At 46.0% G+C, this 27,914-nt stretch overlaps 1 protein-coding gene across 1 annotated transcript in view; it reads left to right on the top strand.

Moving 5' to 3' along the window:
* Positions 1-27,046, top strand: part of PHT3;3 (phosphate transporter 3;3) — a 65,699-nt gene extending 38,653 nt beyond the window's left edge. The window contains exons 5-6 of the mRNA XM_087371826.1: positions 26,046-26,170; positions 26,307-27,046. Coding sequence (XP_087227952.1) covers positions 26,046-26,170; positions 26,307-26,373 — 192 coding nt within the window. The 3' untranslated portion in view covers positions 26,374-27,046. The remainder of the gene's footprint in view (positions 1-26,045; positions 26,171-26,306) is intronic.
* Positions 27,047-27,914: the final 868 nt, after the last annotated feature.

Raw genomic sequence — 27,914 nt, 5'->3', positions numbered from 1 at the left:
GCTTGTGAACTCTAAACTGAGAGCAAAACATCAAACTTACAAGAAGAAAAGATGCGATGAAAATGGAGAGATTTGACACCAAAACTCATGAGAAAACACCCTCTACAGCTGCGCAAAAACCTCTAGTACAAGTGATGAAAAGAGGGTAGAGAGGAGGGAGGGGGGGGGATACATATAGCCCCCTGTCCCTACAGTTGGCTTGCTTGTACAGGACCTGCAGGGTCAGCCTGACCCAACCAGGGGGCGGGTCTGGGTCGGGGTTACCTGACCATGCTGGTCAGGTTACCCGACCAGATGAGAGGCCCGATTAGCCCTCCAACCTGGGACCTGGATAGGTGCCAGTAGGGGCAGCTCCACACGGCAGCATGGCTTGTTCATAACCATGCTGGTCGGGTTACCTGACCAGATGAGAGGCCTGATTAGCCCTCCAACCTGGGACCTGGATAGGTGCCAGTAGGGGCAGCTCCACACGGCAGCATGGCTTGTTCATAGGACCCCGAATCTGCCTTGATCTGAGCCGTACTTGCCCCCGTGTACTGCCGTACCAGCCCTGAACCTGTGTTGCACCTTTGCGCATGCACTGGCATCCGGGATCAGCCCTAGAACTGGTTGGATCCCCCATGATACCGGGGCAGATGATGTGGCCCTGGTATGTGTCTATCCCCCTCCTAGTCTAGCCTCACATAGGGAAGGCACAACCACAGAGAAGCCCTCACTTAGTGGTACACATCAAGGAATGTCAAACTCTGACACCCCCTCTGAGTTCCTGGATTTCGGATCAACCCAATTGACCTGCAATGATCGGCCAAGCAGCTGAGATTGCAAGGGCTGAGGAGGTAGTAGGCAGGCCTTGAGGTCCACCAAGGTCAGCATTGATGTCTAACAGTCAAGGCTGCTTCACAAGCAATGCACAGCGCTAGAAGCCTCTGGGCCCCTTATGGCGCTGGCTGGTGTAGCTGAGCAGCCGTGGGGCTCACACAAGTATCCTGGCACAAGGCGCCTCAGTCCTGCGACAAAGGAGGGGGCTGAGAGGTCCTATGACGGTTTGAGGGACAGGCACAGCCTGTCCCGTAACAGCAGCCAGCAAGCAAGCATGGCGGGGGGGCCAGCGAAGAGTAGCAAGCGTGGCTGGGAGGTGAGCAGACAGCAGCCAAGCGGGGAGGCTCACGGCGGGCAGGGTGGAGCTAGCGTGGAGGGGAGCAGCTGGAGCAGTGTGAAGAGGAAGGCATGGGGGAGCAGCATGGCGGGGTGGAGCGTGGTGTGGAGTGGCAACAGCATGGCAGGAGGGAGCAGGAAGCAGCATGGTGGGAGGGAGCTATGCAGAGGCACAGAGAGAGAGAGAGAGAGAGAGAGAGAGAGATGTATCAATGTCTTCAGAAGGACTCGCGGGCCTATGAGACAAAGTACAAAATCAAATTAACTCATACAAGCCGCTTTGGGCTGAAGCAAAGGGCGCACTAAGGCCCTTGCTGAATCTGGAAGGATAAGCTAGCGAGCATAATAGCAGAGTAGCAAAATGACAAAATAGTATCAAGTGGTTAGAGCTAACGCTCCTAGTGCATGCACCAGGTACATATATCCGCCCTGGTGGCTCTTTGATGGGATGTGAGGAGCTCTCGTATTTGTGTTTGCTGTCGAGCTGTCTCTCGAGGCGGCAGAGGGCATGGTCTCCTCGACCTCTGTATCTGGTGGGCTACGTCAAGGGTGATGCCTCGTCTCTGGCAATCTCCTCTGAGGAGGGCTAAAATAGACTGGGCCTCGATCGTGCATGCTCTGGTCACTTCCGACGCTGCATGTAGAGTGTGCCTGGCAGCATCGTGGCGGTGATAAGGAAAAAAAAGGAAAAATAACCAGGAATTATGTACTTCACCACGTCAGATAGCTGAGACTTCATAGGGATCAGCTGCAATGTGGGCTCGTAGATGATGAGCTTATGAACCAGGTTCCAGAGCATGTGTCTTTGTATTAGGCACCGAGACAAACCCCCACAAAACTGACTGAACATGGATCACACAGACTCAAAGAGAGCCAAAAGACTACACAGCCCGAAACAGATAAATTTAGAACTGAACTTCCCCCCAAAACTCAGAGAACAGTCAGCCTCAGAATACTATGAACCCACAGCCCCCACTCCTAAGCTTCCATCAAGGACAACAGCACGTAACTCTCCCCAAAGCTGCAGTCAACGACCCAAGAGTGAAAGGGACTGGCAAATCAGGTCGCATCAACCATCTCTGCATTACAAACCCACTTCCAGCGTATGTATTCTTCTCTTGCCCACAGAGTACTCCACGCTCATACTTCACGTCGCCAACAGTCTTCAGATGATTTAAACCAGCCCATACATTCCTCGTATCAGCTCACGTGCAAACGACGATGGTCCTGCCTGTAAGGTAGCCTTGCTCAGCGAACTACGAACAGATCGCTATCTCTGGAGATCTTCAGCGCCATCATCGGGCACTTGCTTGGCCAAAGCCTCCATGCTGTCAGCCTTGAAGCGAACGTGTACCCTGAATAACAGTCAGCCCATGCTCTTAGATTTCGTGGAGATCACAGACTCAATCACCCAAGATCCTCTCCTTCAACTGCACTATCAACACACGGCCAAAATTCTACAGGACTTCAGTAAGTGCCACTTACTTTTTTTTGGTGAAATCTTTGATTGATTATATTATATGAGTAGCAACCTCAAAAAAAGGTGCTACAATTACATCAATTGAAAATTTTAGTATATGCCAAAAAGACCTCATGATCTATGCAGCGGGTCTGCAAGCAACCAAAGAAAGATTGCTGCAGAGAACGCCTAAAAAAGCCAAACAGAGAGAAAGTAGGATCACCAAAGACTTTACAATTCCTATATGTCCATAAAGTCCATTGTGCCTAGTAGCGAACCCAAACGAAGAAAAGATGAAATTGCGGTCTGGATGGATGAAACCCAAATAGCCAAAAGAACTTCCCAAACGGAATAGATGGGAATCTCGCTCGCAGGTGTTGTCGAAGCAGATCAAAAAACTCACGAGAGCACGGACAATGCCAAAACAAGTGAGGCACAGTCTCCGAAGAAGTAGAACATCTATGGCAAAGTGCAGGAGCAATGTGTCGATGAGCTAATAGCTGTCCAGATGGAAACACTCCCAAAAGAACTCGCCAAAAGAAAACCCGTTGCCGAAGCGGTATTTTATAGGCCCAAAGTTGCTGTAATCTTTTCCTCCACCACTTGGCTGGGCGATGCATTCGCCAAACAGAGTCACCTCTCTCTGAAACCCAAGGTTGAGGCAAAAGGATTTTATACAATGCAGGTACAGTAATCTGAGATAGCCTCAAAGGATGAGAAGAGGACCCTGGAGAAGTCAAAGTCCAATCTTCCAGTCAGTCTTGGAGTTCCAAAGGAGGAATAGGAACAAAGGGCCAAAGCATAGAAGTAATTTGTCGCCACAAAGGGCGATAATGAGAGCCCAATCCATATGTAGTGGCTGCTAGAGAAAAGGGGAGCACAGTACGAGCATCATCTATAACATCAGCAACCAAGGTGATGCCTGTAAACGAGACAAAGTAGGAACGTCGAGGTTCCTGTAAAGCCAAGGGAGGCTGAAAGACTTTCGACCAGTGAATGCTTTCAGCTCTCAAAGAATTCCCAAGCAAAGATTGCCATCCATTCCATTCCAGATGAGAAAGAACATGCTTTCAGTCAAGAAGCAAGCGGGAGACAAAAGGGCATCCATGCAAAGTGCCATCAGTGCAGCCAAAAAAGAAATCCCAGTGATCGAGTTGCCAATGACCAAACACAAAAATACTGGTATGAGTGACCAGAGTTCTAATCATAAGAGCCCAAGGCTGATCACCTTGCAGAAATTGCAGCAACATTTTCCCCTTGTGGGCAAGAATATGCACATGAATATCCGTGATGTTCAATCCAGCATGCATCTTGGGAGAACAAATGTGATGCATCGAAAGCAGCCTGAGACTTTTTCTGCCATGTTTGGATCGCCAGAAGAGTTCCATAAAGACAGACATGAAAGATGTAAGATCTGCCTTAGTGAACATGATCAATGGCAAGTAAAATTAAATATATGTCACAAGGATGGACTGCACTATTCGAAGACGAACGTGCAAAGGCCAGGTTGCTAGTTTCCAATACTCAAGCTTTTTCCGAAGCTTAGCAAAAGCCCAATCAGTTTGTTGTCGGCGAGTGAGTTCCCACCCCAAAGGGTAACCAAGATGACGAATAAACTGAGTGGGTGGAATGATATCCCCGGGCCATAATAGACTATGCCAATCTTTGGAATGCAAAGGGAGCAGCTTAGACTTCTGAAACTTAACATGAAGACCAGCTGCCAAACCATAAATAGAGAGGGCGTGCATCAAGGCACCAAGATCATGGGGCGTATTCTTCGGGGTAAAGAAAGAATCATCAGCATAAGCTTGAGCAACCATGCTGCGATTAGCATCCAATTCCAAGCCATGAAGTGATCCTATAGCCACAAGATGATCAATATATTGCAGCATAGGATGAGTAGCAATGGCATACAGTAAAGCACTGAGAGGGCATCCCTGGCGGACCGAACAACGAAGAGTCCACTCATCAGAGATATCCCCAGAGATAATGCAAGCCGCATTGGTATCTCTGTAAAGCCAGTAAATAACCTGCTGCATTTTTTGTCCAAACCCTTTGTCCAACCCCAAAGCTCGCATAGTTTGCGAGATGAAATCCCATTGAACTGTGTCAAAGGCTTTTGCAATATCTACCTGCAAGAGTAGAACATCCTGCTGCGTGTATTTGGCATATTCAATCCCAATATAAGCATTGGCAATGTTATCTGTGATATGGTGACGTGGAAAAAAGCCATATTGGGAGGGATGCAACCCATCATGCAAATAACCTTTAATCCGATCAACCACCATTTTGGCAATGATCTTGTAAATGACTGGCATGAGCGTGATTGGCCTCCAATCACCCAGTGAATCACATAGCTGCTTTTTTGGAATCAGCTTGAGAAGACCCTTTTTCCATGACAAGGGCATCTGCTGATTTTGCCATGCTGTATTTACCATTTGCAGCAAGGTGAATTTAAGAAGATCCCAGAATGCAAGAAAAAATTCAACAGTGAGACCATCCCATCCTGGAGATTTCCATCTGCCACAGGATCTCAGTGCATCAGACAATTCCCTTTCAGTCAAGTTCCAAAGCCTGAGCATCAGACAGAATTGGATGAATATGCTGCAAAAGAAGCTGACGTGCAGACACGACCCGAGGAGAAAGAGTATCCCGATGCCCAAAATGAGTGGAGAAGTGCTGCACACACAAATCAGCAAGCTCTGAACGAGATGTTGACTAAGAACCATCAGGCTTCTGGATCCGACAGATATTGGCAGCCTGTCTTTTGTAGTATAAACTCTTAAAAAATTGCTTGGAAGAGCAGCCTTTATCCAAAAATGCCCGTTGTCTGGATCGAGTTTCCCATTTAGCAAGCTTTCTGCGATCATTAGATTGAAGAGAGAATTGAGCCTGACATAAGAGCATGCTTTCCTCTGAAGACAAAGGGCGAAGATGAGCAAGCTCAGTCAAACTCTGACATGTAAATTTGGCATGTGCTACAGTCTCCCTTGTGGCTTGCATATAGGATTTGCCATAATCTCGAAATTCATGTAAGGAAAGCCTTAACCAAAGAGGAGCATGATCCGAATGTGTGAAAGCATGATCAACCCAAATTTGACAAGTAAAGGCATCACAATGCTGTGGATCAATCTGATACCATCTGTCCAAGTGTGCCCGATAAGAAGATTGAGCATTATGCTGAAAGGTATAACCTGGAAGCATGGGCTGTAATTTCTTCCAGAGATCAACCAAGCGCAATTGAAGCAAAAATCAGACCATGCCTGTGTTTCAAAAGCCAACATATGAGTGTGGCCTAAGGTGTTGTCACCCGATTGAGGGGCATTATTAAAGTCACCACAAATGAAGGCATGTTGTCGCCATGGATAAGTATGCATGGCAGCCCAGATCAAAGCTCTATCATGAGAAGACTGGGGGGCATAAACCTATGCAAATTCAAAAATTTCCCCTTGAACAAGGCATTGAACAATAATCCATCTACCATGGCGATCATTGAGAGCCACAACAGGTTGAAGGTCGTGCTTTACCAAAAAAGCCACACCAGAAAAGGAGTGCTCTCCAGCATAGAAGATATCATAACCAGCAAAATGGCCTATTTGACCAGCATACATATGCTGATTATGCTCTTGCAAAGCAATTATATTAGGTTGCAATTGCCTGATATACATCCAGACCAGTTTCCATTTGATAAGTGCCACTTACACCACCGAGCTCATCATCACCAAGGACCTAGTGTTCATTTGTGCCAAGCATGCAGTCGGAAATCCCCATCCCATCATGTACATAGGCCTTTTTTTTGATGGGCGCTTAGCCTTTGGCTTTCTCTACACGTGATCGATTGCAATCCAGACGCTCTACATTCCTTGCTACGTAGCCACCTTTGCATGAGCAGGATGCCTTCCCAATCAGTCCAGCCACCTCAGCCTAATTTGCCACCTCATCAGTGACATTTTTTTTTTTGGATTTCTCTACACGTGATCGATTGCAATCCAGACGCTCTACATTCCTTGCTACGTAGCCACCTTTGCATGAGCAGGATGCCTTCCCAATCAGTCCAGCCACCTCAGCCTAATTTGCCACCTCATCAGTGACATTTTACCACTCTCCCATTTAAAAAACAAATATCCCCCCAAGGCACATTAAATGCACATTTTGGACCTTTAGTCACACAATTCCCACACACATTAGCGTGCACATTAAAGCTTGCATGCACCCTTGTACACACACATGAAAAGCCCCTTGACGTGGGCACCAAAACATATCAAATTCCCGTAACATGCAAGTGCACATTGACTCAGGAAAACCCTTCATGAATTGACTTTACATGACCCCAAAAACATTTCACTTGACCACACACTGGACACCCTTGCTCTGGAAGTCTAGTACAACCACATCGCATTTCATCATCTCCCATGAAGTCCCTGCAAAACATACTTTATTGCCTTAAAAAAACTATACATTAGTCCATCATGCTTATGAAAGAAAAATCCACAAATGCCAAAAGCCCACACCTACCCTAGATGTGTACAACTATGTGCCTACCCACAACTATATACAGTGCTCAAAAACTTGATACAGATTTTGTCCTATCAGTGGTGACTCTCATTGCTAATCAATTGTGCTCTCATCTCATCAAGTTCCTCTCCCTCAACCTCCCCGTTAGCTGACTCATATGCATAGAAATTCGTGACACGTGTTTGTGCTCTGTCAATCTCGATGACCTGTGGCATCTCCTCCTGCCTCTCCTGTTGCATCAGTTTGCTCTGTATCGTCGCATCTCAATCCGATAGAGCCCAACACAAACTTGGTCAGGAAATGGATCAGTCGCGTAAGCGGAGCAAAGCCATTCCCCCACTGAAAGAGACAGTGATATCGTCCTCAGATCTCATGGGCAGACACATGGACAATGCTCTTCTGTTTCGGCTTGCCCCATTGGGCATAGCTTATAGATCCTTTGCTCTCTGGGTATGCCTGCAACTCTCCCTGCCTCAATCCTCAACTGATGTGACGAGACTCCAACTGTTCGATGGCGATCCTCAACGAGTGTGAAACTCTCCTATCCTCTAGATACTGAGGTCTGATGACAAGACCATACTCCGAGACTCTCAGAAAGTGATCATGGTAGAACTAGATCTTGGTGGGGAGCTCCTCTCCTCCCCAACCTTGAGATGTATGAAGCTGGAGGAGGTCCAACCGTATGATACGGTTGATCTTATCTCGTGGGATCATCTCGGGTGGTGCATCCATGTTGTACTGAAAGGGGGGACGTTTGTCCATTTGAATGCCATGGCTGCCAAACCATGTGGATATGCGTGCGTATCATACTGTATCAACACTGCTCTCTACCAGTCGCCTGAAGGACTCCAATGCTAGCCTCGATAATCTCCACTGGGTTAAGGCTTAGACTCTGTGGAGGATTGTCAATGTCTGAAGATGGCATCAACCTTGAGAGGGGTCATGTCGAACTCTACCTGTATGATCTGATGGGGGACGAAGGGCTTACTCCAAATCATCCTAGATCCCATGATCACCTGTAGCCTCTCAAATCTCTTCCAGTTCGTCAATGAAATGCCACTCCTCCAAAAGGATGCTGCATACATGGCGGCCGGTCTCACCAGGGTGTCCAACCCTTTGTCGGAGTTGCCTGGAATTGTGCCTGGAAGCACTACCTCTCTAGTCGGGTTAGAGCACCCCGCTCTCGTGTCAGTCGTGCTGTAGCTGCGTGGGTCATCGTGGAGCCTGGCCCGGTGAACAATACTCCCAAATATGTGTAAGACTTCACTATCTCCATTGGCTCATCTTAGTATGTGAAGCTATGGCAATGGGACATTGCTTGCGAGGTGTTGAAGATCATAACTTCAGTCTTTCCAAGGTTAACTGCCGAGTCTCTCTCTGTGCAAAACACCTCCACAGCCTCTAGATGTTTCCCTAATCCCTCTGTTGAGGATGATATGAGGACTATGTCATATGTGTACAGTAGTATCTGCACCATCAGGTCAGCCAGAAGTGAAGCCTGTCCACCCAAAAGGTCTATAAAGGATGTAATCTCATTAATATAGAGCCCGAAGAGAGTTGGTGAGAGAGGGAAGCCTTGCTGCACTCTGATAGTGCTCTCAACCCAATCCGATAGGCCATTACTCTCGCTTTGATGGACTCATACATCCTCATCACTCCCCAAATCATGATCTCTGGGAGTTGCAACTCTTGTAACCTCTTGATTAGGCGGGAGCGCGTGGCAATATAAATGCCTTACGAAAGTCTACAAAGCAAGTGTAGACTTTCTAGTGCCTCGACTTCGCCTCCTCAATAATAGCCCTCAAGGTAGAAGATGTGGTTCAAGGTGGAGTCCTGTCTCCGAAAACCTGCCTACCCCAGAGCTCGCTGTCGATGATCCTCTGTGTGGCTGCTGATCTCCCTCTAGTACCGATCCATATATCTTAGCCAGAGTGTGGCCAATCATGAGAATACGGTAGTTTCCAGTGTCTATGGGATCACCTGCCTTGTGTATTGGTATTATGGTGGTAGTGCTCCAGGTAGCTGGGAAGCCATGGCATACAGCATGATTAAACAGTTGCGCTAATATTGGGGTCAAGACCTCCTGCCCATGTACAAAGTGCTCAGTGTGTGTAGCCCCTCATGATGTGGTGATCTCCGGTTATGAAGCCTGTGAAGGGCAGCCCATACATTCTGTGTAGTAAACAGGTGGCACGTAGTGGGTCTGGTTATAGAGGCCATATTAGGTGGTGTTTGACCTGGGACATCATAGAGGGAGCATGCATGTGTGCCAAACATCTGGATATGTGATGGGGATGGGTGGCTTCCCCTCCGATAAGGCACCCACCATGTGGTAGGATCCCCTTCGTGAAAGGATCCAATCACCTCATCCATCCTGTGTATGAGGAAAGCCTGCTTCTTACGCTGTGTCACTCGGTGTGAGATCCGCTGTGCCACTGGTGAAGTCAATGTTCCAATGCTCGCTCACGTGTGAGGTGGGCTCTCATCTCTCTGCACTCGTCGTCAAACCAGGGGTTTTAGGGCATCTTCCCGTCTGGGACACGTGCAGATCGAGTCATGGGAAAGGATCTGGTGGCAGCCTCTTGTATCACTGAGACAAGGGTATTTGAGGCATGGGTGAGGTCCATCCCATCACCAAGTAAGACTGGGAGTTCCGAGGCCAGGTGGCTCACGTATACCTAGTCAACAGCATGGTCAAAATGGATTTGAACACGAGTGGGTGTGGGGAGGGCCTCTCCTCATGATTGGCATGGTGGTTGAGATACGGAAGGCAAGCTATGAATGGTCGGGACTGAGTGGAGGAGGGGGCACAGTAAAATTGTGTATCCGTGAGTTCCAAGAAACTTCCACCAGGATCAGACCAAAGGGTACCGGTGCCATTGCAATTCCACACTACTACTGTCAGCCCCCTTTGTGTATCCAGCCCATTGGTATGACACCGTCATAATTCCCTATCCTCTTTCTCAACCCTGTCTATTCTTTCTCTGATGATCACTCTACCATCTCTGTAGGCAGCCCATTTTCCTGCTTCTCTTGCTGCCATTACTCATACCATTTTCTTCCTTCTGTGTTCCTACTGTAGGAGAGTGAGGTTGTCATCCAAGTATATCTTTGTCCCTTTTCGAGTTGCCCTCATGGTCATGAGGGTAGATCTATCCATGGCAGTCCGGAGTTTCAGCACTAAAAGTCTTGGTGGTCTCTCCGCCTTACCTACCCTCCAACCTGTCTCACGTGTGAGATTGATGCCCATCTTAGTGAACAAAACTTGGGCATCTACCATTGGAGTATCTACCATTGTCAAGCCTCTTACCAGTACATTTAATGCTTTGCTGGCCCTCCTTTACTCTTCTTCGAGAGTTTCTGAAATGAATTCCTTCTTAGGGGCTGCTGCTCCCTTTTTGACCATTGCTGTCCATTCACGTTTCTTTAGGCAGGTAGCATTGTGTGATGAAATGAAAATCTAGCCTCTCAATGAGCCACGTGTCATGCTCCATAAATAGGTAAAGAGTCTTTAATCAACCATAATCTTTTATTCGTAATGCTATAACTGCCACCTCAACCCGCTGTCTGAGGTGTCGCGTCATTGGCTCTGGATCCTGATCATATCGGGGCCTCGTAGTATGGGGGTCCACATGCTCTGGCTGGAAGAACTCCGTGATTGAGCTTAGAGAAGAGTCTACCAAGGAGGAGGTTTGCTCCTATCTCCGTGATCGAAGTAGATGCTCGCAGTGCCTGACTACTTCATGGATGAAAGCTGCCAAGCATCTCTGGTTTGGATAGGAGAGAAATCTAGACAACACCCCAAAACTTCCCATGAAGAGGTAGTAGAAGCGTCCTCGGATCTCATAGTATACTGGGCACCTAAAAATAAAATGCTCCTCCGACTCGACCTCATGTATGTCACATAATGTGCATATGCGCCTCTCCTAGGGTAGACCCTCTGCTCTGCGGCTCTCGATGTGCAGTCTATGTGAAGAGACCCGAAACTGCCCAATAGAGATCCTCAGTGGGTGGGGTAAGTGGATATGCGTATATCCTAGTGGGTCAATGAAACCCTTCTCTATGATACGTAAACAATGATCTCTGTAGAAGCTGAGCTTCATTGGAAGCTCGCTCGGTCCCAACCAAGTCCGGAATGTGTATAGCTGTAAAAGATCCTCTTGGATGACTTGGTTGACCTCGTGTGACAGGAGAGGAGAGAAAGGCGCATCAATGCGATACTTGAGAAACAAGGGCGGCCATGTGGGGATACAAAAAGTGGCAAAGTAAGAACGCACCCTACGAGGAAGATCACTATTTTGGAGTTACCAAGGTAGCCCATCGGAGTGCAGAGGCAGTTGAGTTCTCCATTTGCGAAGGGTGCCAAATTCAAATCGCTATATGCTATATGCAAATTGCTATGTGCTAAATGCAAATTGATATAAATCCAAGGAAGGGCACATTCCTTCATCCTATAATTTTTGGAGAGAAATTGTGCCAACTCTCCCCTCACACAAATGTGTGTTTATGTGCTAAATGCGGTGTACTGTAAGCCAAATGCAAAGTCCTATGTGCCGAATTCAAATTGCCAGACGCAAAATCCAAATGGCTTTGTGCTGAATGCAAAGTTCTAAGAATCCAACGCTGTGAAAGCTGCCCTGTACTCAGCTTCACATGAGGAGGTAGCCACTGTAGATTGTTTCTTGCTCAACCAAGAAATGCAAGCATGTCCTAGAAAGAAACAATTCCCATTGGTGGACTGCCTAGTATCATAGTCTCCAGCCCAATCTGAGTCACTGTAAGCATGCATCATCAAGTCACCCCCCCAGGAAACATCAAGCCAAAAGACTTTGTTACCTTGCAAGTAACGGAAGATGCGTTTTACAGCCTGCCAATGCATAATCTTTGCGCTGTGCATATACCTGCTCACCTGAGAAACTGAAAACTGAATATCAGGTCGTGTATTGCAGAGATAAATGAGGCATCCAACAGCCTGACTATAGAGTGTGACATCAATTGATTCACCTGCATCATGCATTGTGGGTATAGGGAATATTCCCTGAATATTCCATGGACGACTAGTCGGTTCCACCGACTAGGTTGACTGGTCAGCTCCATCGACTAGGTCGACTGGTCGACTCCATCGACTACGTTGATCTGACTACCGCCCTCATAGCTATAAAGAGGCGACCTCCCGAGTCCATTGTATCAGATCAGTTTAGATCAGATTAGATCTTCCAGCTAGTAGCTCTTCACCTAGTATCTGTCTAGATCGCCATCTAAGCTCCACTGTGGGAGCGCACGGGTGGATAGAGCCATCATCTGTACTACATCAGTATTGAAGGAAAAGTTTGTTCCTCTCCAGTTTGCTCTGTACTCTCTATTCTTTGTTCAGTTTCTGATCCGCTATGCTGTGTAATTTAACAGGATCCTTGGACAAAATTCTCCTGGACCGCAAGTGCATGTATGAGACCTCCAACTAGGCACACTCACACTGAACTGTAGTTTTGGAATTTTTACTCTAGACTATCCCAGAGGTATCCCCACAGTCATAGGGATAGCTCTATGGCGATAGTCATAGGGATAGCTCTATGGCAACAATCGTAGGGATAGGTTATTGCACGAGTCGGCGGGATATCAGTAAAGCAGCAGGCAGCTGGATAGGATGTAACGCGCCAGTTGGTAGGATGGATAGTGCCATGTGTTTGGTGGGATAGGACGCAGGTGGTATCCCCACGAACATAGGGATGAGTTTAAGACAACGGTTGGAGGGATAATGGGGTTGGCGGGATAATGACTAACGTGCCGATCGGTGGAATAATTATAGCGATGGGTGTGGGGTTAGCAAGATGGAAGTGGTCGGAGGGATGATCTTACCGCGCCGGTCAAGGGGATATATGGATCGGCGGGATACGAATATGGCCACGGACGTGGGGATGACTGAAGACACCGATCGATGGGATAACATTATAACAACAGCCGCGGGGATAGACGCTATGGTCACGGGTCAACGGCTGTCAGACCAATAGGATAATTTAACGGTTCAGAGGTAGGGTCTTTTGAACTAAAGGGGTCCATTAGGCAGGGATGCCCCTTGGCACCTTTGCTAGTCGCTCTGACTACTAAACCGCTACTCGCCATGTTCCGAAAACTGATTTCAAGAGGCTCCTTGGATCCCATGAGGTTGCCGGGGTCAAACTCACCACTCTTTGCTTAGCTGTTTGCGAATGACTCCAACTCCATATGCAAGGCTGACCCTAAGCAGCTGAAGTTGGTCCTCGGTCTATTTGAACTGCATTATGTGGCTTCAGGCTCCAGGATTCAGTGGGACAAGTCAAAAGCTCTATTCGTATCAAGGAGAGACCCAACGGAGTGGATGAGATCTACTAGAGGCTAGGTAATTCGACACTTGGGCATTCCTATCGGAGATGGAATCACAATCATGCAAAGATTTATGTGGTGGTGGCACAAATTCAAAGCCAAAATAGATGCATGGTCAAAGGTCCCCTCCATGGCCCATAGTTCAAACAATAAACTTTTAACTTTATAATTCAAATTTCAGAATCAAATTTTAAGATTCAAGATTCAAGATTCAAAGTATAAACCCTAAACCGTACAGACTAGAGTAGAGGGTAGAGTAGAGTAGAGTAGAGGCCCGAGGGTAGAGTAGAGAGTAAAGAGTAGAGGAGACTAGAAGGTGGAGTAGAGGGTAGAGTAGACTGTAGATGGTAGGCACTAGGAGGCTGGAGCAAGGCAAGCAATGGAGCGGCGCGGGAGGAGCGAAAAAACGAAAACGGCGGCCAAAATCTGCAAGAAACTCGTCGCGGCGGATTTTTGGACAGGCAACGTTTCGCCCTAATTGCGTGTTTCGGGCGTTTCGAAGAAACGTTTCTTCGCGTTTTGGTGCCCCGAAACGAGTTTTTTGGTGACACTGGGCGTATGCAGCCCATCTTCAAAGAATCCTGAAGTTGACACCCTTCAGCTCATTGTATCAGCTTCTTTTAGTCTCACAAACCCTTTTTGGTCTTTCGAAGACTTCTAATAAACACACACACACACTCTCTCTCTCTCTCTCTCTCTCTCTTTGGCTGCCATGTATGCAGCACCTTTTTGAGGGAGTGATCTTTTGGCGACAAGAGTGGAGGAGATTTGAGCAGTATAGGTGACTATGGGGTCTATGATGATTCGGGTAAGCCCTCAGCCTCTCATCAAATAGTACAAGCAGAGTTCGCCATGACACCTCTCCAGGTTGATGCCATTTTTTAGAACACTGACATTCCTCCATAGAGTTTGGGCCCTAGCTCACTGGGGATACCGAGGCTGGCACTAAAGTCATCCAAACGGCTAGATACAGTATGGTATGCACGCATATCCATATGATTTGCCAATCACAGTATTCAGATGGATCAGCTTCCCCCCTTTCAGTACAGCTAGGATGCACCGCTCGAGTGGACCCCACGAGATGAGATTAACCGTATCATAACAGTTAGATCTCCTCAAGCTCCATACGTCTCGGACTTGGGTGCGAGGCGGGAGGACCAGGAGTTCCCCACTAAGATATAGTTCTATCACAACCACTTCTTGAGAATGTCAGAAGATGGACTCATCATTAAACCCCAGTACCTAGAGGATAGAAGAGTCTCATATGCACTGAGGATTGCCATTGGACAGATGCATGTCTCGTCCCATCAGCTAAGGATTGAGGGAGAGAGAGCTATAGATCTGTAGGTTGTGCACGCTTGGGAGGTCAAGACAAAGGAACATTTTCTATGTATCTCCCCAGCTTACTGTGAGATCTGAGGACGATACCATCGTCTCTTATAGGAGGGGCACGGCCACTCTCACAATTGATCCACTTCCATGACCAGGTCTGCATTGGGCTCTATCTGATTGAGATGCGATGACACAAAGACACTATTGAGATAGATCAGAGAGCAACAAGAGGTGAAAACGCCACAGGTTATTGAGGTAGACCGAGCACAGAGGCATGTCACTGATTATTATGCATTTGAGACAGCTACAAGACACAGTGGGGTGGAGGAGGAGGAGCTAGCTGATATGAGGGCAGTATGGATCAGCAAAGAGAGCAGCCACAACGCTGCCGGGTGAGGGACGCACGGACCACACACAACATGGAGAGTGACCAGTGCACATACAATTGAGGTCCGGCCAATCTCAGCTTTTCACAAAGGGGACTGCCAAAGACGAGACATCACTCTTGACATTGCCCATCAGATCCAGAGGAATGAGACCACGTCCCCCACCACAGCGCAAGACAACTCAACAGACTATCCTTGCAAGCCATCAGAGAGCCACCACGGTGCCAGGTTTCGCCTTCTGAGTCTCAGCTTTTAGCTTGTATTTGAGTTTTGTTTGAGCTCTTGAGCTCTTTAGCTTAGTATAGCACTCATCAAGGGCCCTAGTGCACCCTTTGCTTCAGCCCTTCTGAGTTATTTTCCCTTGGTGTACTTTGTCCCATAGGCCCACGAGGCCTCCCAAGGACGTCTCTCTCTCGCTCTCTCTCTCTCTCTCTCTCTGCCACCCGACCTACCTTCACACAGCCGTACTAGGGACCCGCTGCCTGTTTGTTATCGCACTGTTCTGGTTACTCCACCCACTGTTGTTGCACCTCCAATGGCGCCATCTTTGGTGTTGTGGGCCTCTTCCAGGCCCTGTGGGCTGTACCACGCTGTGGTCGCCTGGCTGTTAGCCCTGTTTGCTGGGCCACGTGACTGCTGTGAGCAGTCACTAGCTTGGCCAAGCCAAGCTAGGCTGCCCAGCGCAGCCTCTACAGCCCCTAGGCATTGCCTAGGGCTCGACATAGTGCGCAACAGGCCCCGACCTGCTCCAAGCTCCACGGCCAAAACTATTTGCTGCCAGCACACTTCGGACCTACACACAGTGGATCAGAGACGAAAAGACAGCTCCAAGAAAGCATCAAGAACACTCCAAGAAAACACCAAAGCGCTCCAAGAAATTTCTTGAGGTACACTTTCAGATTTTTGAAGGTTTCATCACAAGGGATTTTTTCAGTTACAATGCCTACTCGAGGGTTCATAGAAGACACATGGGACAAACAAGCTCTGGATAATGCCATGATAGCCCTCTCATCATCAGGGACATCACAAAACAACAAATGATGTACTGATATGCCTCAACAAAATATGCCTTGCACTCATTGAGAGGACCTATAGTTTGGAAGCCAAAAATGTGGCCTTAATGGCTTAGAAGGCTCACGTGGATAAGACACTTAATGAATCAAGAAGCAAGGAGGGAAAATACAAGAGGAGTGGAGGAAAGAAAAGGCAAAGCATGAAGAATGGGAGAAAGAGAAAGTAGGATGGGCAACTGAGAGAACCAGCCTCAATGACAAGATACATGCACTAGGGACTGAACTACAGCAAATGAGAGATATGCAAGGGACCTTAGAAGGGGGCTGCAAAGCCATGGAGGAACTTAGAGCAAAAAATGCAATCCTCAAGAGGGAGATGGCTGCCATGCAGGCCACAATGAATGGCAAACATGCTGAAATTACACAACAGCTCACTAAACTAGATCTGGGCAGGTAGCTATAATGATAAAGAATGTCTTATTTGGATTTTGTAATTTTAGCATATAACCACACGTGTTGTTTTTAGGAAATTGAATTTTGCACATAGTAATTTGAATTCAGCACATAGCACTTTGAGTTCAATGCACTTTGCATTTTGCACATAGTCCTTTGCATTTGGCACATAACCACAGACTTGTATGGGTGCAGAGATGGCACACTTCCTCTCTAAAAACTATAATACCAAGGAACGTGCCTTGAGTTCGTTTCAATTTGCATTTAGTATAAAGAAATTTGAATTTTTCCCATAGTAATTTGAATTTAGCACACACCACTTTGCATTTTGTTTATAGTACCTTGCATTTAGCACATAACCACACATTTGTGTGGGGGGAGAGTTGGCACACCTCCTCTCCAACAATTATAAGACCAAGGAACGTGCCCTTCCTTGGGTTTATATCAATTTGCATATAGCATATAGCACTTCCAATTTAGAACATAGCCCTTGCATTTGTCATATAACAATTTGCATTTAGCACATAACCAATGTAAAATTTTAAGACCAAGGAATTTGTTAGAATTATTATTATAATTTAGTAGTGACCAATGTAATGTAATAAGTAGGTTAGGGGCACACTTTTTCCTGCTTTAGAGGTTTTTCCCCCTAACCACAGTTAGTTCACTAACTACGGTTAGTAAAGGATAAGGTTTTGTCACTTAGACAAAACCCATCCCACTTCTTGTAGTAGTCACTTCTTCTATTGCAAGCACTACGTTCAGCTCTCTTGCTCTCACACTCTCTTTTCTAACATTTTGGTATCAGAGCAGCAAGACCCTGCTCCTAGTTCCCTGCCCTACTCCTTGCTCCTTGCCCGCAAGTTCTCCCTGCTCCAAGCTCCCTGCTCGCAGATCCAATCCATACATCCGTACATTTCGTCCGTACACTGGCATCCGTACACTATCGACCGTACAGCTTTTTGTGCAGTTGTCTATATACTTTTGTTCCCAACTTCAAGGTTCTTTGAGGTTGCAGCCCCGTACTATAAGTACATTTTGGGGCTCTTTTGTTTGCATGTGCACACAGGTGCATTTGTGCAGTGAGCCATTGTTTTGGATGCAATTTCTGGCGAGAAATTGGGGCTTTCGCAATTACACTGCAATTTTGCAGTGAAATTTGGGGCTTTTGCAAGCAGAGTTCAATTTGTGCAACATTTGGGGCTTTCATATCATTTGCCCTCTTTTGTATGCAATTTCCCACAAGAAATTGGGGCTTTTGCATTTGGGTTGCAATTTTGCAGATAAAAGGGCATTTTGGAAGTTTGCAAACAGTTTTGGACTCAGTACGAGTCAAATTGCAGACTTTTGCCACTTTTTGCAGATTTTTGGGGCATTGAGCAGAGCAGAGTGGTGCATTTTGAGCCTTTGACAGGCTGTGACAGTATTTGTCACTGTGGGCATATTATTCTTTGCAGATTTTACTTGTGCATTTTATATCCCAAGAAGGGATTTCACTGGATCCGTCTACTGTATTTTTTCTGAAATTATTTGGTGAAAATGGCTCAGAACAACTCAAATGAGGCGTTCGGGGTTCTCACACAGGAGGATAAGTTGGATGGCACCAACTCCTCCTTGTGGAGTTTCATGGTTCGCAATATCTTGGTTGGCAGAAATCTTTGGGATTATGTCAATGGAGATGAAGGAAGACCAGATACAACGCCTATACCTGTCACTCCTACAGCTGGAGGCAGGGGTAGAGGTACAAATACAGCACAGGTGATTGTTTGGAGCAGCCGCTCCAGGAGCTCCCACAGCAAAGCAGAAAAGATGGGACTCTAGAGATGCACAAGCTCTTTCAGTAAATTCTCTTTCTGTCAAGAGGTTCATTATACCTCATATTCGGTCATGCAAGACATCTATGGCAGCTTGGGTAATACTTGAGAGTATGTTTGCAGCAAGGAACGATGCCAGGGTTTCCTTTCTGAAGCGAGAACTTTCCCATACACATATGGAGGAGGGAGATTCCATGAATTCTCACCTCACAAAGCTTCAGGATCTCAGGGAACAATTGCTGAACATTGATGAAGTCATTCCGGATTGAGAGATGATCTCCACCACTGTGAACTCTCTTCCTGAGTCCTATCTCGGTTTCCACACCTCGCTGAATTTGTCATTGAGGGGGGGCAGCAATCCTCTCTCCTTTCACGAGTTGGTAGGACTTGTGTTGCAGGAGGAACAAACACGGCAACCCGGGCTGGCGAGCACGCTGTGCTCTCTAAGTTCAAGCCCAAGGGTAAAGGGCAGCAAAAGCCACATGCCCATCAGCCCACACATCAGCATAAAGCTGATTCTGGGCAGCCTTCTTATAAGGCACAGGTGATACAAACAAGCAGAAGAAGAAGGGCATCTATCATTATTGCAAGAAGCCAGGTCATTATATTGGAGAGTGCAAGAAGCGCATAGCCAAAGAAAAGAAAAGGGATTCCGGTATGGCTGTATCAAATGCCTCAGGTCCACATTGACATGATGGAGGAGATGTTGCAGCCAACTTGGTTGAAGAGCACTATGCCTTTTTGTCTTGCACTTCAGATTTTTCAGTAGGTAGTTCAGATACTACAGCCACTAATCATGATGACCCATATGCTTACTTGCGGTTACGATCCTTCAAAGGATGAATGCTCTTTCAGTGTTGATGAGACACTACATACTTGGTATTTTGATAGTGGTGCTTCAAAGCACATCACTTCAAGAAAAATCTGTTTGTAACTCTGCATTCTTCACCCACCAAGAAGAAGGTAACTTGTGCAAATAATTCTTCTTATTCAGTGTGTGGAGTGGGAGACATTATTCTCACATCCACTGATGGCACAAATTTCAGAATTTCAGATGTACTCTATGTGCTAGGTATAAAGAAGAATTTGCTTTCAGTGTCCTCACTCAATAGAGGAGAATTTCAAGTTGTTTTTTATGATGACAATTGTGTAGTCAGAGACAAAGAAAATGAATATGCTTTGAGGTTGTCTGGCACTTTGTATCAGGGTCTTTTTCAGCTTGATCTATATGAAAAAAGATCCCATCTTGCATTATCAGTTAGCACTCCCATTGCTGCGATGCAGAATGCGGAGTTATGGCATGCCAGGTATGGGCACATGAGCTATGGCAGCTTAATGACACTTCAAAGGCATGATATGGTTGATGCATTACCTCCTTTGGAGTCGCCTCCTCCTCATGCATGTGAAGGTTGCATTCTTGGCAAAATGCATAGGCTTCCCTTCAAGAAGGATGGTGCAGTGAAAGCTACAAGAAAATTGCAGCTTATTCACAGTGATGTGTGCGGTCCCATGAGGACACCTGCTTTTGGGGGTTATCTCTATTTTGTTACATTCATAGATGACTTTACCAACTACACTTGGGTCTATGGTCTCAAGGCAAAATCAGAAGTGTTTATGCATTTCAAACACTTTGGCTATGGTTGACAATGAGACAGGACTCAAGGTGCAGACACTTCGCACAGATCGAGGGGGGGCATATATGTCTCATGAATTTGAGACATTTCAGAAAGAAAAAGGCATTATGCATCAGCTTACAGTGAGGCTTACACCTCAACAGAATGGCAAAGTTGAGCGGAAGAATCGCACCGCCATGGAAATGGATAGATGCATGCTTACAAGTAAGAAGTTGCCTCACAGGTTTTGGCTAGAAGGCCTCATGTGTGCCAACTATATTTTAAATCAGGCTCCTACAAAGGCTTTGAAGACAGTCACTCCCTATGAGGCATGGCATGGGAGAAAGCCTTCAGTGGACCATTTCAGAGTTTTTGGTTGTGTAGCATATGCCCACGTGCCTGTGGAGTTCAGACACAAGTTGTCAGATAAGGCACTAAAATGCATTTTTGTGGGATATAGTTCACAAAGCAAAGGCTATCGTCTCTACAATCCTGCTACACGCAAGATTTTTGTTAGTAGAGATGTCATATTCTCTGAAAATTCTACATACAAATTTTGAATTTCAGATTCCGGCCTCTTCAGATGATGTGTTTGAGGGGATGCTTCCTATAGCATTTGGTTCCCCCGCTGAAACTCAGAATTTATAGCAACCTCCGCCAGCTCCACAAGTACAGCTTCAGCCTCCAGCTGAATTGGTACAACCTCAGGGTGTCGATGAAGTTGTCAGGCAAGAAATTCAAGAGATAAATGCAGCCAAAACAGTCCCGCATTGGTTGCTTCAGACTCTCAAGGAGAGTAGGCTTGAAGCTCCATTGCCTGGCAGAACTCGTAGTGCAGTAAGGCACATGGGGGGAGCTCATTCAGTTGAATCAGCTTATGCAGGTACTCTTCTTGATGAGGAGGAGCCTGAGACATTTGAAGAAGCAAAAGATAATGTGCATTGGATGAATGCCATGCACGATGAGTTGCAGTCCATTCATAAAAATCAGACTTGGGATGTTGTGGATTTGCCACCAAGTAAGAATGCCATAGGTACACGGTGGGTTTTCAAAGTCAAAAGAAAGCCAGATGGGTCCATTGATCGGTACAAGGAAAGGCTGGTTGCAAAAGGATATGCTCAAAAAAAAGGCATAGATTATGAAGAGACTTTTGCTCCTACATCGAGGATGACCACCATCAGGTCAGTTATAGCCATGGCTGCAAATTTTGAATGGAATGTTCATCAATTGGACATTAAAACAGCTTTCCTTAATGGAGACTTGTTGGAAGAGGTTTATGTCAAACAACCTCCGGGCTTTGAAATTTCAGGAAATGCACTTCAGGTATGCAAGCTGAATAAAGCTTTGTATGGGCTGAAACAAGCCCCACGTGCATGGTATGCCAAAATTGATGCCTTTCTGACCAGCAAGGGGCTGCACAATAGTCCAACTGAGAGCACCCTCTACATCAAGAAGGATGGGGGGGATATTTTGGTCATCATTCTTTATGTAGATGACATGCTGCTCACCGGATCAAATGAGGAAGTAATTGCAGATTTCAAGGCCCAATTGAAAGCTACATTTGATATGTCAGACTTGGGCTTGTTACATTTCTTTTTGGGGATCCAGTTTATTCAAGAGAAACGTGGCATTGTTATGTCTCAGTCCAAGTATGTTCAAAAGCTCTTGGACAGATTCAACATGCATGATTGCAAGCCTATGTCCACTCCCATGGAGCCGGGGCTGAAGCTGCTAGTAGCCATATGCACTTGCAACTAATTAGTTAATAGTAATTTGTAAACTGGAAGATTTTTGTCTTTGTAAACCTCAATCTATAGGCTGTGTGACGCATCTTTTTACTCTTTCAACTGTGTAATATGTGTGTGCAATGTGCATTGTGTGCACAATATGGATATTTGAGAGCTCTTTTGAGAGGAGTCTGAGAGCTCTTTTGAGAGAGAGAGAAAGAAAGACAGAAATAAATTTTATTAAAGGTCCACGGAAGGCCATACATGGCCTATGGGACACAAAGTCATCCGAAAGGAAAATACATCATCAACGATGCGCCAACTAGGTGGCCTCGTCGTAATACAGCTAAGATGCCAAAAATGGCTACAAAAATCTAGATACAAAATGAAATGAAATAGAGTACCAAAAATGCCTAGATACAAAATGTAAAATATGAAATATGAGGAACATCGTCTTCCCTAAGGGGTCTGTGATCCAAAGAAGTGATGGAAGTCATGGCCATCGACCATGCCTCCTGCCATGAGTGTGAAGATCTGGGCAAGTGTCAAGTGGGTTGCTGGCGGTGCCAAGTCTCCATGGAGCAATCTCCTCCGAAAATCTGCAATCATCCTCCGTCGTCTAGAAATAAAGCGACGGGTACGGCCTCTGTGTAAGATCATCCTGTGGTGCTGTCGGATCATGTCATATGTACATCCTCGGGGTGGAACCATCGGTGCTCTCTCGCAAGATGGGCTATCTCTGTGCTCATGGTCCTGCGCCTCGTCCTGCTCCTCATGAATAAACAGGTCTCTGGCAAGGATGCGACGGTGCTCTCTGAGGAATCTCTCTCTGTATCTGGTGATCTCCCTGATGAACAACGCTAAGCAATACTGATCCTCATACTCCATAATCCGAGAGAGAGGTCCAAATCCGTGCCCAAATAAACAGTGAAATCTGCCACGGATCTCATAATATAAAGGGCATCTGCAAACAAAGTGCTCCTCAGTCTCCACCTCCCCCATAATGCAACAAGGGCATATCCTAGTCTCTCGCCTGGGTCTATGTCCGGTAGCTATACGACGCATCCTGCCGGCCTCAACGTCTAATCTGTGGGAAGATACCCTGAGCTGGCCCAAGGCAATCCTGAGTGAGTGCGACATATGATCGCCGATATATCCTGGGGATATGATGAAGCCATCCTCTGAAATCTTGAGAAAATGGTCACGATATGTGGCCATCTTCGTAGGAAGCTCCGTCGGATGAACCCAAGTGCGAAACGTGTGTAGCTGCAACAAATCTGCCCTGATAACCTGGCTGAGCTCATGTCGAGTGAGAGGGAGGCGAGGGGCAGCTATGCTGCATCGAAATGGTGGCAGCCTATCCATATCCAAGCCCAACGAGGTGAGCCATGTGGAGAGTGTGTGGTACCAACAAAAAGTATGACCTCTCTCCGCTGACATCTGCGAGGATGTCAGTGCTAGCCACGGTAATCGTGCTCTGCCTGTTGCTGAGTCTCCGAGCGCCCTGATCCTATGCAAGTATGTAACTAACTGAAATGCTGCATCTAGCGCTAGGGGTGTAGCTTCGAACTCTGCGAACGTAATCTGATGCGGTACCGTGGGCTTCGCTCTGATCAATCTGGAGAACATGATGATCTGTAACCTCTCTACTTGTCTCCAATCTGCAACACTGAGATCTCCTGCCCAAAAGGGGCTAGCACACATGGCTGCAGGTCTCACCAGCGTATCGAAAAGTAAGGACTTCGTGTCGGGATGCTGAAAATGTGACTGTGCACACTGCCTCTCGAGAAGAGCCAAGGCGGCATACCCTCTACTGATCCTATCTCGTGCTGCATGCGTCATGGTGAAGACTGGACCTCTAAATGTGGCACCCAAATATGTATACTCCCTGACTAGCTCCACCTCCTGCCCATCAAATGTGAAAGAGAACTCGCCTCTCCTATAAACCTGGTATGACGTGTTGAAGACCATGACTTTGGTCTTCCCAAGGTTTACAGACAACCCTCTGTCCTGACAAAAGCTGTGGAGTGCATGGAGATGTGCCTGTAAACCCTGCTGGGAGGAAGAAATAAGAACCACGTCATCTGCATAGAGGAGAATCGGTATCGTGGATCCTGCCAGCAAAGAACCTGTACCACCCATCGTCTGTATGTACATCTCTAACTCATCGATATAGAGACCAAAGAGTGTCGGAGACAAAGGACACCCCTGCTTCACCCCTATCGTACTGCGTACTTCCCCCGACAGCCCCGCCCGTGTCCTGACTCTACCTGTGACTCTCTCATACAAGGCCATGATCGCCCATTGAATCTCCCCACTGAATCCCAAGTCACGAAGTCGCTGGAAGAGTCTGAAACGTGGCATAGTGTCAAATGCCTTTCTGAAGTCCACGAAGCAACAATAGAGCCGTTGCTTACGTGACTTCGCCTCCTCAATCAAAGCCTTGAGTGTGAAGATATGATCTAGAGTCGAGCGCTCTGCACGAAATCCTGCCTGCCCTCTAGCTCTCATGCCTGTCGCCTCGGCATGGTCATTTATATGTCCTTCTAGAATGGTCGCATAAATCTTGGCCATGACATGGCCAATCATAATGGTCCTGTAGTTCGACGCCTCCAAAGGATCCCCCGACTTGTGTATGGGTACTATAGTATTTTCTAGCCAACTAGGTGGAAGACCTGTACAAATGGACTCGTTAAAAAGACGGGAGAGGACTGTGGCTAAGGCATCAATCCCATGGATTACATACTCCGCTTGCAATCCATCATGGTCCTTAGCTCTCCCAGTCTTCAAACGATGAGCTGCTGCTCGGACACTATTGGATGAGAATAAGGCAGAGGAGGTGGGTCTAGGCACATGGGATAAGTCGATCTGTGGCTGGTCTTGAATATCATATAAAGTGGAAGTATAGGCAAGCCAAACCTGCGGGTCTGTAAGAGGAGTTTGAGATTTCAAGCGAAGGAATTTCTTCCAGAATTCCTTGGAATCACAGCTGAAAAGTAACTTCTCAGCTCCTCCTCATTCCGGGCTAGAAATTGGCGCTTTTTGCGTCGCACCAAACGCTTGTAACTCTTCTTGGTCTCAATGAGGAGGGGAGACTTCTCCTGTGTCTCAAGGCAAGAGAGAGAGAGAATCTGAAGACAATTATTTATGAAGTATATTATATATATAACTTCTATAAAATACGTATTTTTAGGCGTTTCTAGATGAAACGCCTGTAAAAATCTAGAAACGTTTCTAGAAACGCGTTTCTAGAAACGTTTCTTGTGACATTGCATACGCCCGAGTAAATCACTTTGGGGTGCATCTGTCCTTTTAAGAAAGAAAAAGGATGGTTCATGGAGAATGTGTTGATAATGAACATTTGAATAAAGTGACAATTAAGAATAAATACCCTCTTCTCCGCTTAGATGATTTGATAGACAGATTGGCAGGAGCAAAGTATTTCGCAAAGATTGATTTGCGTATTGGTTATCACCAAATACACATCTATGTCGAATACATAGAAAGAACCACTTGTTGTATTCGGTGTGGCCATTACGAGTTTCTCATGTTACCTTTTGGTTTAACAAATGCTCCTGCAACTTTCTAGCAAACCATGAACGACATTTTGAACCTATTTGGGCAACTTCGTTGTTGCGTTCTTAGATGACTCTTGATATATAGTAGGACGTTAGAGGACCATATTGGCCACCTTAGGATTGTCTTGATTCTGTTATGACAGCATAAGCTATATGCCAAGATGAGTAAATGTGACTTCTTTATGAAGGATATCATTTACTTAAGGGCACAAGATTTCTAGGGACGGCATTAGCATTGATCTGGATTGTATTCAAAAGGTTTTGGATTGGCCGATACCTCGTGTGCTTTACGCACTCAGGTAGCTTGGGGAGGCTTAGGGCTAAGCAAGCAATTCTTGGGTTGAGTTGCAAGGGCCAAATGAATTAGGGTTTGAATCAGGGTTTTTTGCTTTTTAAGCAGCACTGGGCGCAAGCCTATATAAGGAGCCCAGGGGTTCAGTTTTCAATCACCATAACAAGCGGAAACTCTACTCCAAGTATTTGTTCATACGTCAGTGTGTTAATGGGAATGTATAAAGTTGCTGGTTTCTGTCTGGTGTTGACATTTGTAGTGGCCATTATGTGACATGATATGGTCAAGTGTTGTCTGAACTGTCTTAATGTATTTTAGTGACTGCACATTCTTTCATGTTTTTGACAGGCTATTAGAAGCATTGGTTTGCGTGGGCTATTCACAAGAAGCCTACCTATACGCATCATGTTGGTGGGTCCTCTGGTTACGATACAATGGTTTACATATGATTCAATCAAGATTCTGATTGGCCTGTAAGTACATCGATCAGATAGCTCATCATTCCTAATTAAAGGTGCAGCAATTCGAAAAATGCGCCTGGTTCCATCTTTGGTTATTTCTAATGGCTGCTTCTTGGGGATCATCTCTCTCTAAAATTTCTCCTTGCAGACCTACCAGCGGTGGTGTTGAGCATCACATTGCCAGTGCTGTGGAGACTGCAGTTTCATCAGCTTAGTTCTGGAAGTGGCGGAGGTTGTACAGCTTTTCTTAAACAATTTCTAATAAAGATCAGGTTTCCAGTGCTAGGCGGGTATGTAAGTAGGTTTACAGGAGGTGGAGGTTGTACAGCTATTTTCAGACAGTTGCCCTATTGGCATATGTCCATCCTTCTGTAAGCTTTTTACATCAGCTAGCCCAAAAAAAATTGACATGGTCGATTGGGAGCTTTTAGGAATTGATTGATCGCGCTTAACATATGCATTTTTATGAGCGACTTGGCTACCCAGCTGCAGGATTGCGAGTAGTTTATTTGAAATTTTTATAATCGAGGTTAAATGTACAGTGAACATGGTATTAAAACTTTCAAGAACAGTTCAGATTTCATTTTTGACACCTCAAACAGCTGAGGAAACTGCCGAAAAGAAAAGGCCCTGGTTCTAATAATATGAAAGTATAGAGAACAATTGGGAGATCAAGCTTGTAGTGCAGTAAATATTGTTTTGTTGGGAGGTTTGTGGTTGTGTTGGCATTGGGGGTGCCTTATTTACATATTGCAAAGGGATTCAAGATTGACATTTGAAAAGGAACAGTTGACAGGGATAAAAACATGGGAAGGAAAGCAAGTGATATGCTGGAATCCTTCAGAAGCTTTTAAAGATATGCGAGTCCATGTACTGTCTTCACCAGTAAAAGGCCATCAAAATTATTTAGTTTTGAAGTGGCACTGAAATGATTGAGTTTATTAGTATCAGAATCATTCTTTGAAAAGTCTAGAAAGTAGCATACTTTTTCAACGTAAGCAGTCCATGTATCCTTTTCATTTACTGTCCCAATTAAAATGCTTGGTAAACTTTTGTAAATTGAAGCATTTTGCTGCAAGCCCGAAACATAGCCTTCTCGCATTCCTGCTTGGTTTTTCCTGCCTCATACTGTAGGTGGTATGGACCAGTCACCACAGACAAGGCCACCTATCACTCAATCTGACTGTCATATCTGAAGCTCCCTTTGTATGAAATAAAGCTTGCATATGCTTGTTGGGATTTTGTAGATTCTATGTGGATGCCACAAGATTCCCTCAACCCAGCTCCTAGAATTCCAGCATATCACCTTACAAATGAAGGTAGTTGAGGGAGGGGGCCCACAACAATCCGAATGAGCTCATATAGGGGCAAGGTTTTACCCATCGTTTACCCTAAAAGGGAAGTTGAATTTTTGTCAAAGAACGGACCCTTAGTGATCACCATCTATCTTCTGTCTTAGCTAGTTATGCCCTTTTGTGAGCTTGTAGCTAGTATCCACCACTAGGTGTCGACCTAATGATGCCCCTTTGAAATGAAATCAAGCTTTCATTTTCCCCATCTTTTTGTTTCTTGAGAGTGTTCTAGTGTTGATTGAGTATGTGAAAGCTTGTGTTTTGGGTAAGATTACATCGTAATGGTGAAATTGAGCAAGGCGGCCTCTAGTTTGGTGATTCATGGTGGAAGGTTCTCAAAAGGATTAACCTTTCAATGTGAGACAGGTGGAGATCAACAATCTCAACTCCGGTGATCTGCCATA

The sequence above is a fragment of the Dipteris shenzhenensis genome, chromosome 33 (genome assembly GCF_047967505.1).
Source record: "Dipteris shenzhenensis isolate YYH24624 ecotype China chromosome 33, Dip_SZ_1.0, whole genome shotgun sequence".
NCBI classification, from domain to species: domain Eukaryota; kingdom Viridiplantae; phylum Streptophyta; class Polypodiopsida; order Gleicheniales; family Dipteridaceae; genus Dipteris; species Dipteris shenzhenensis.
Note: the sequence above shows the minus strand (reverse complement) of the source record. Positions and strands in the feature narration are given on the sequence as shown.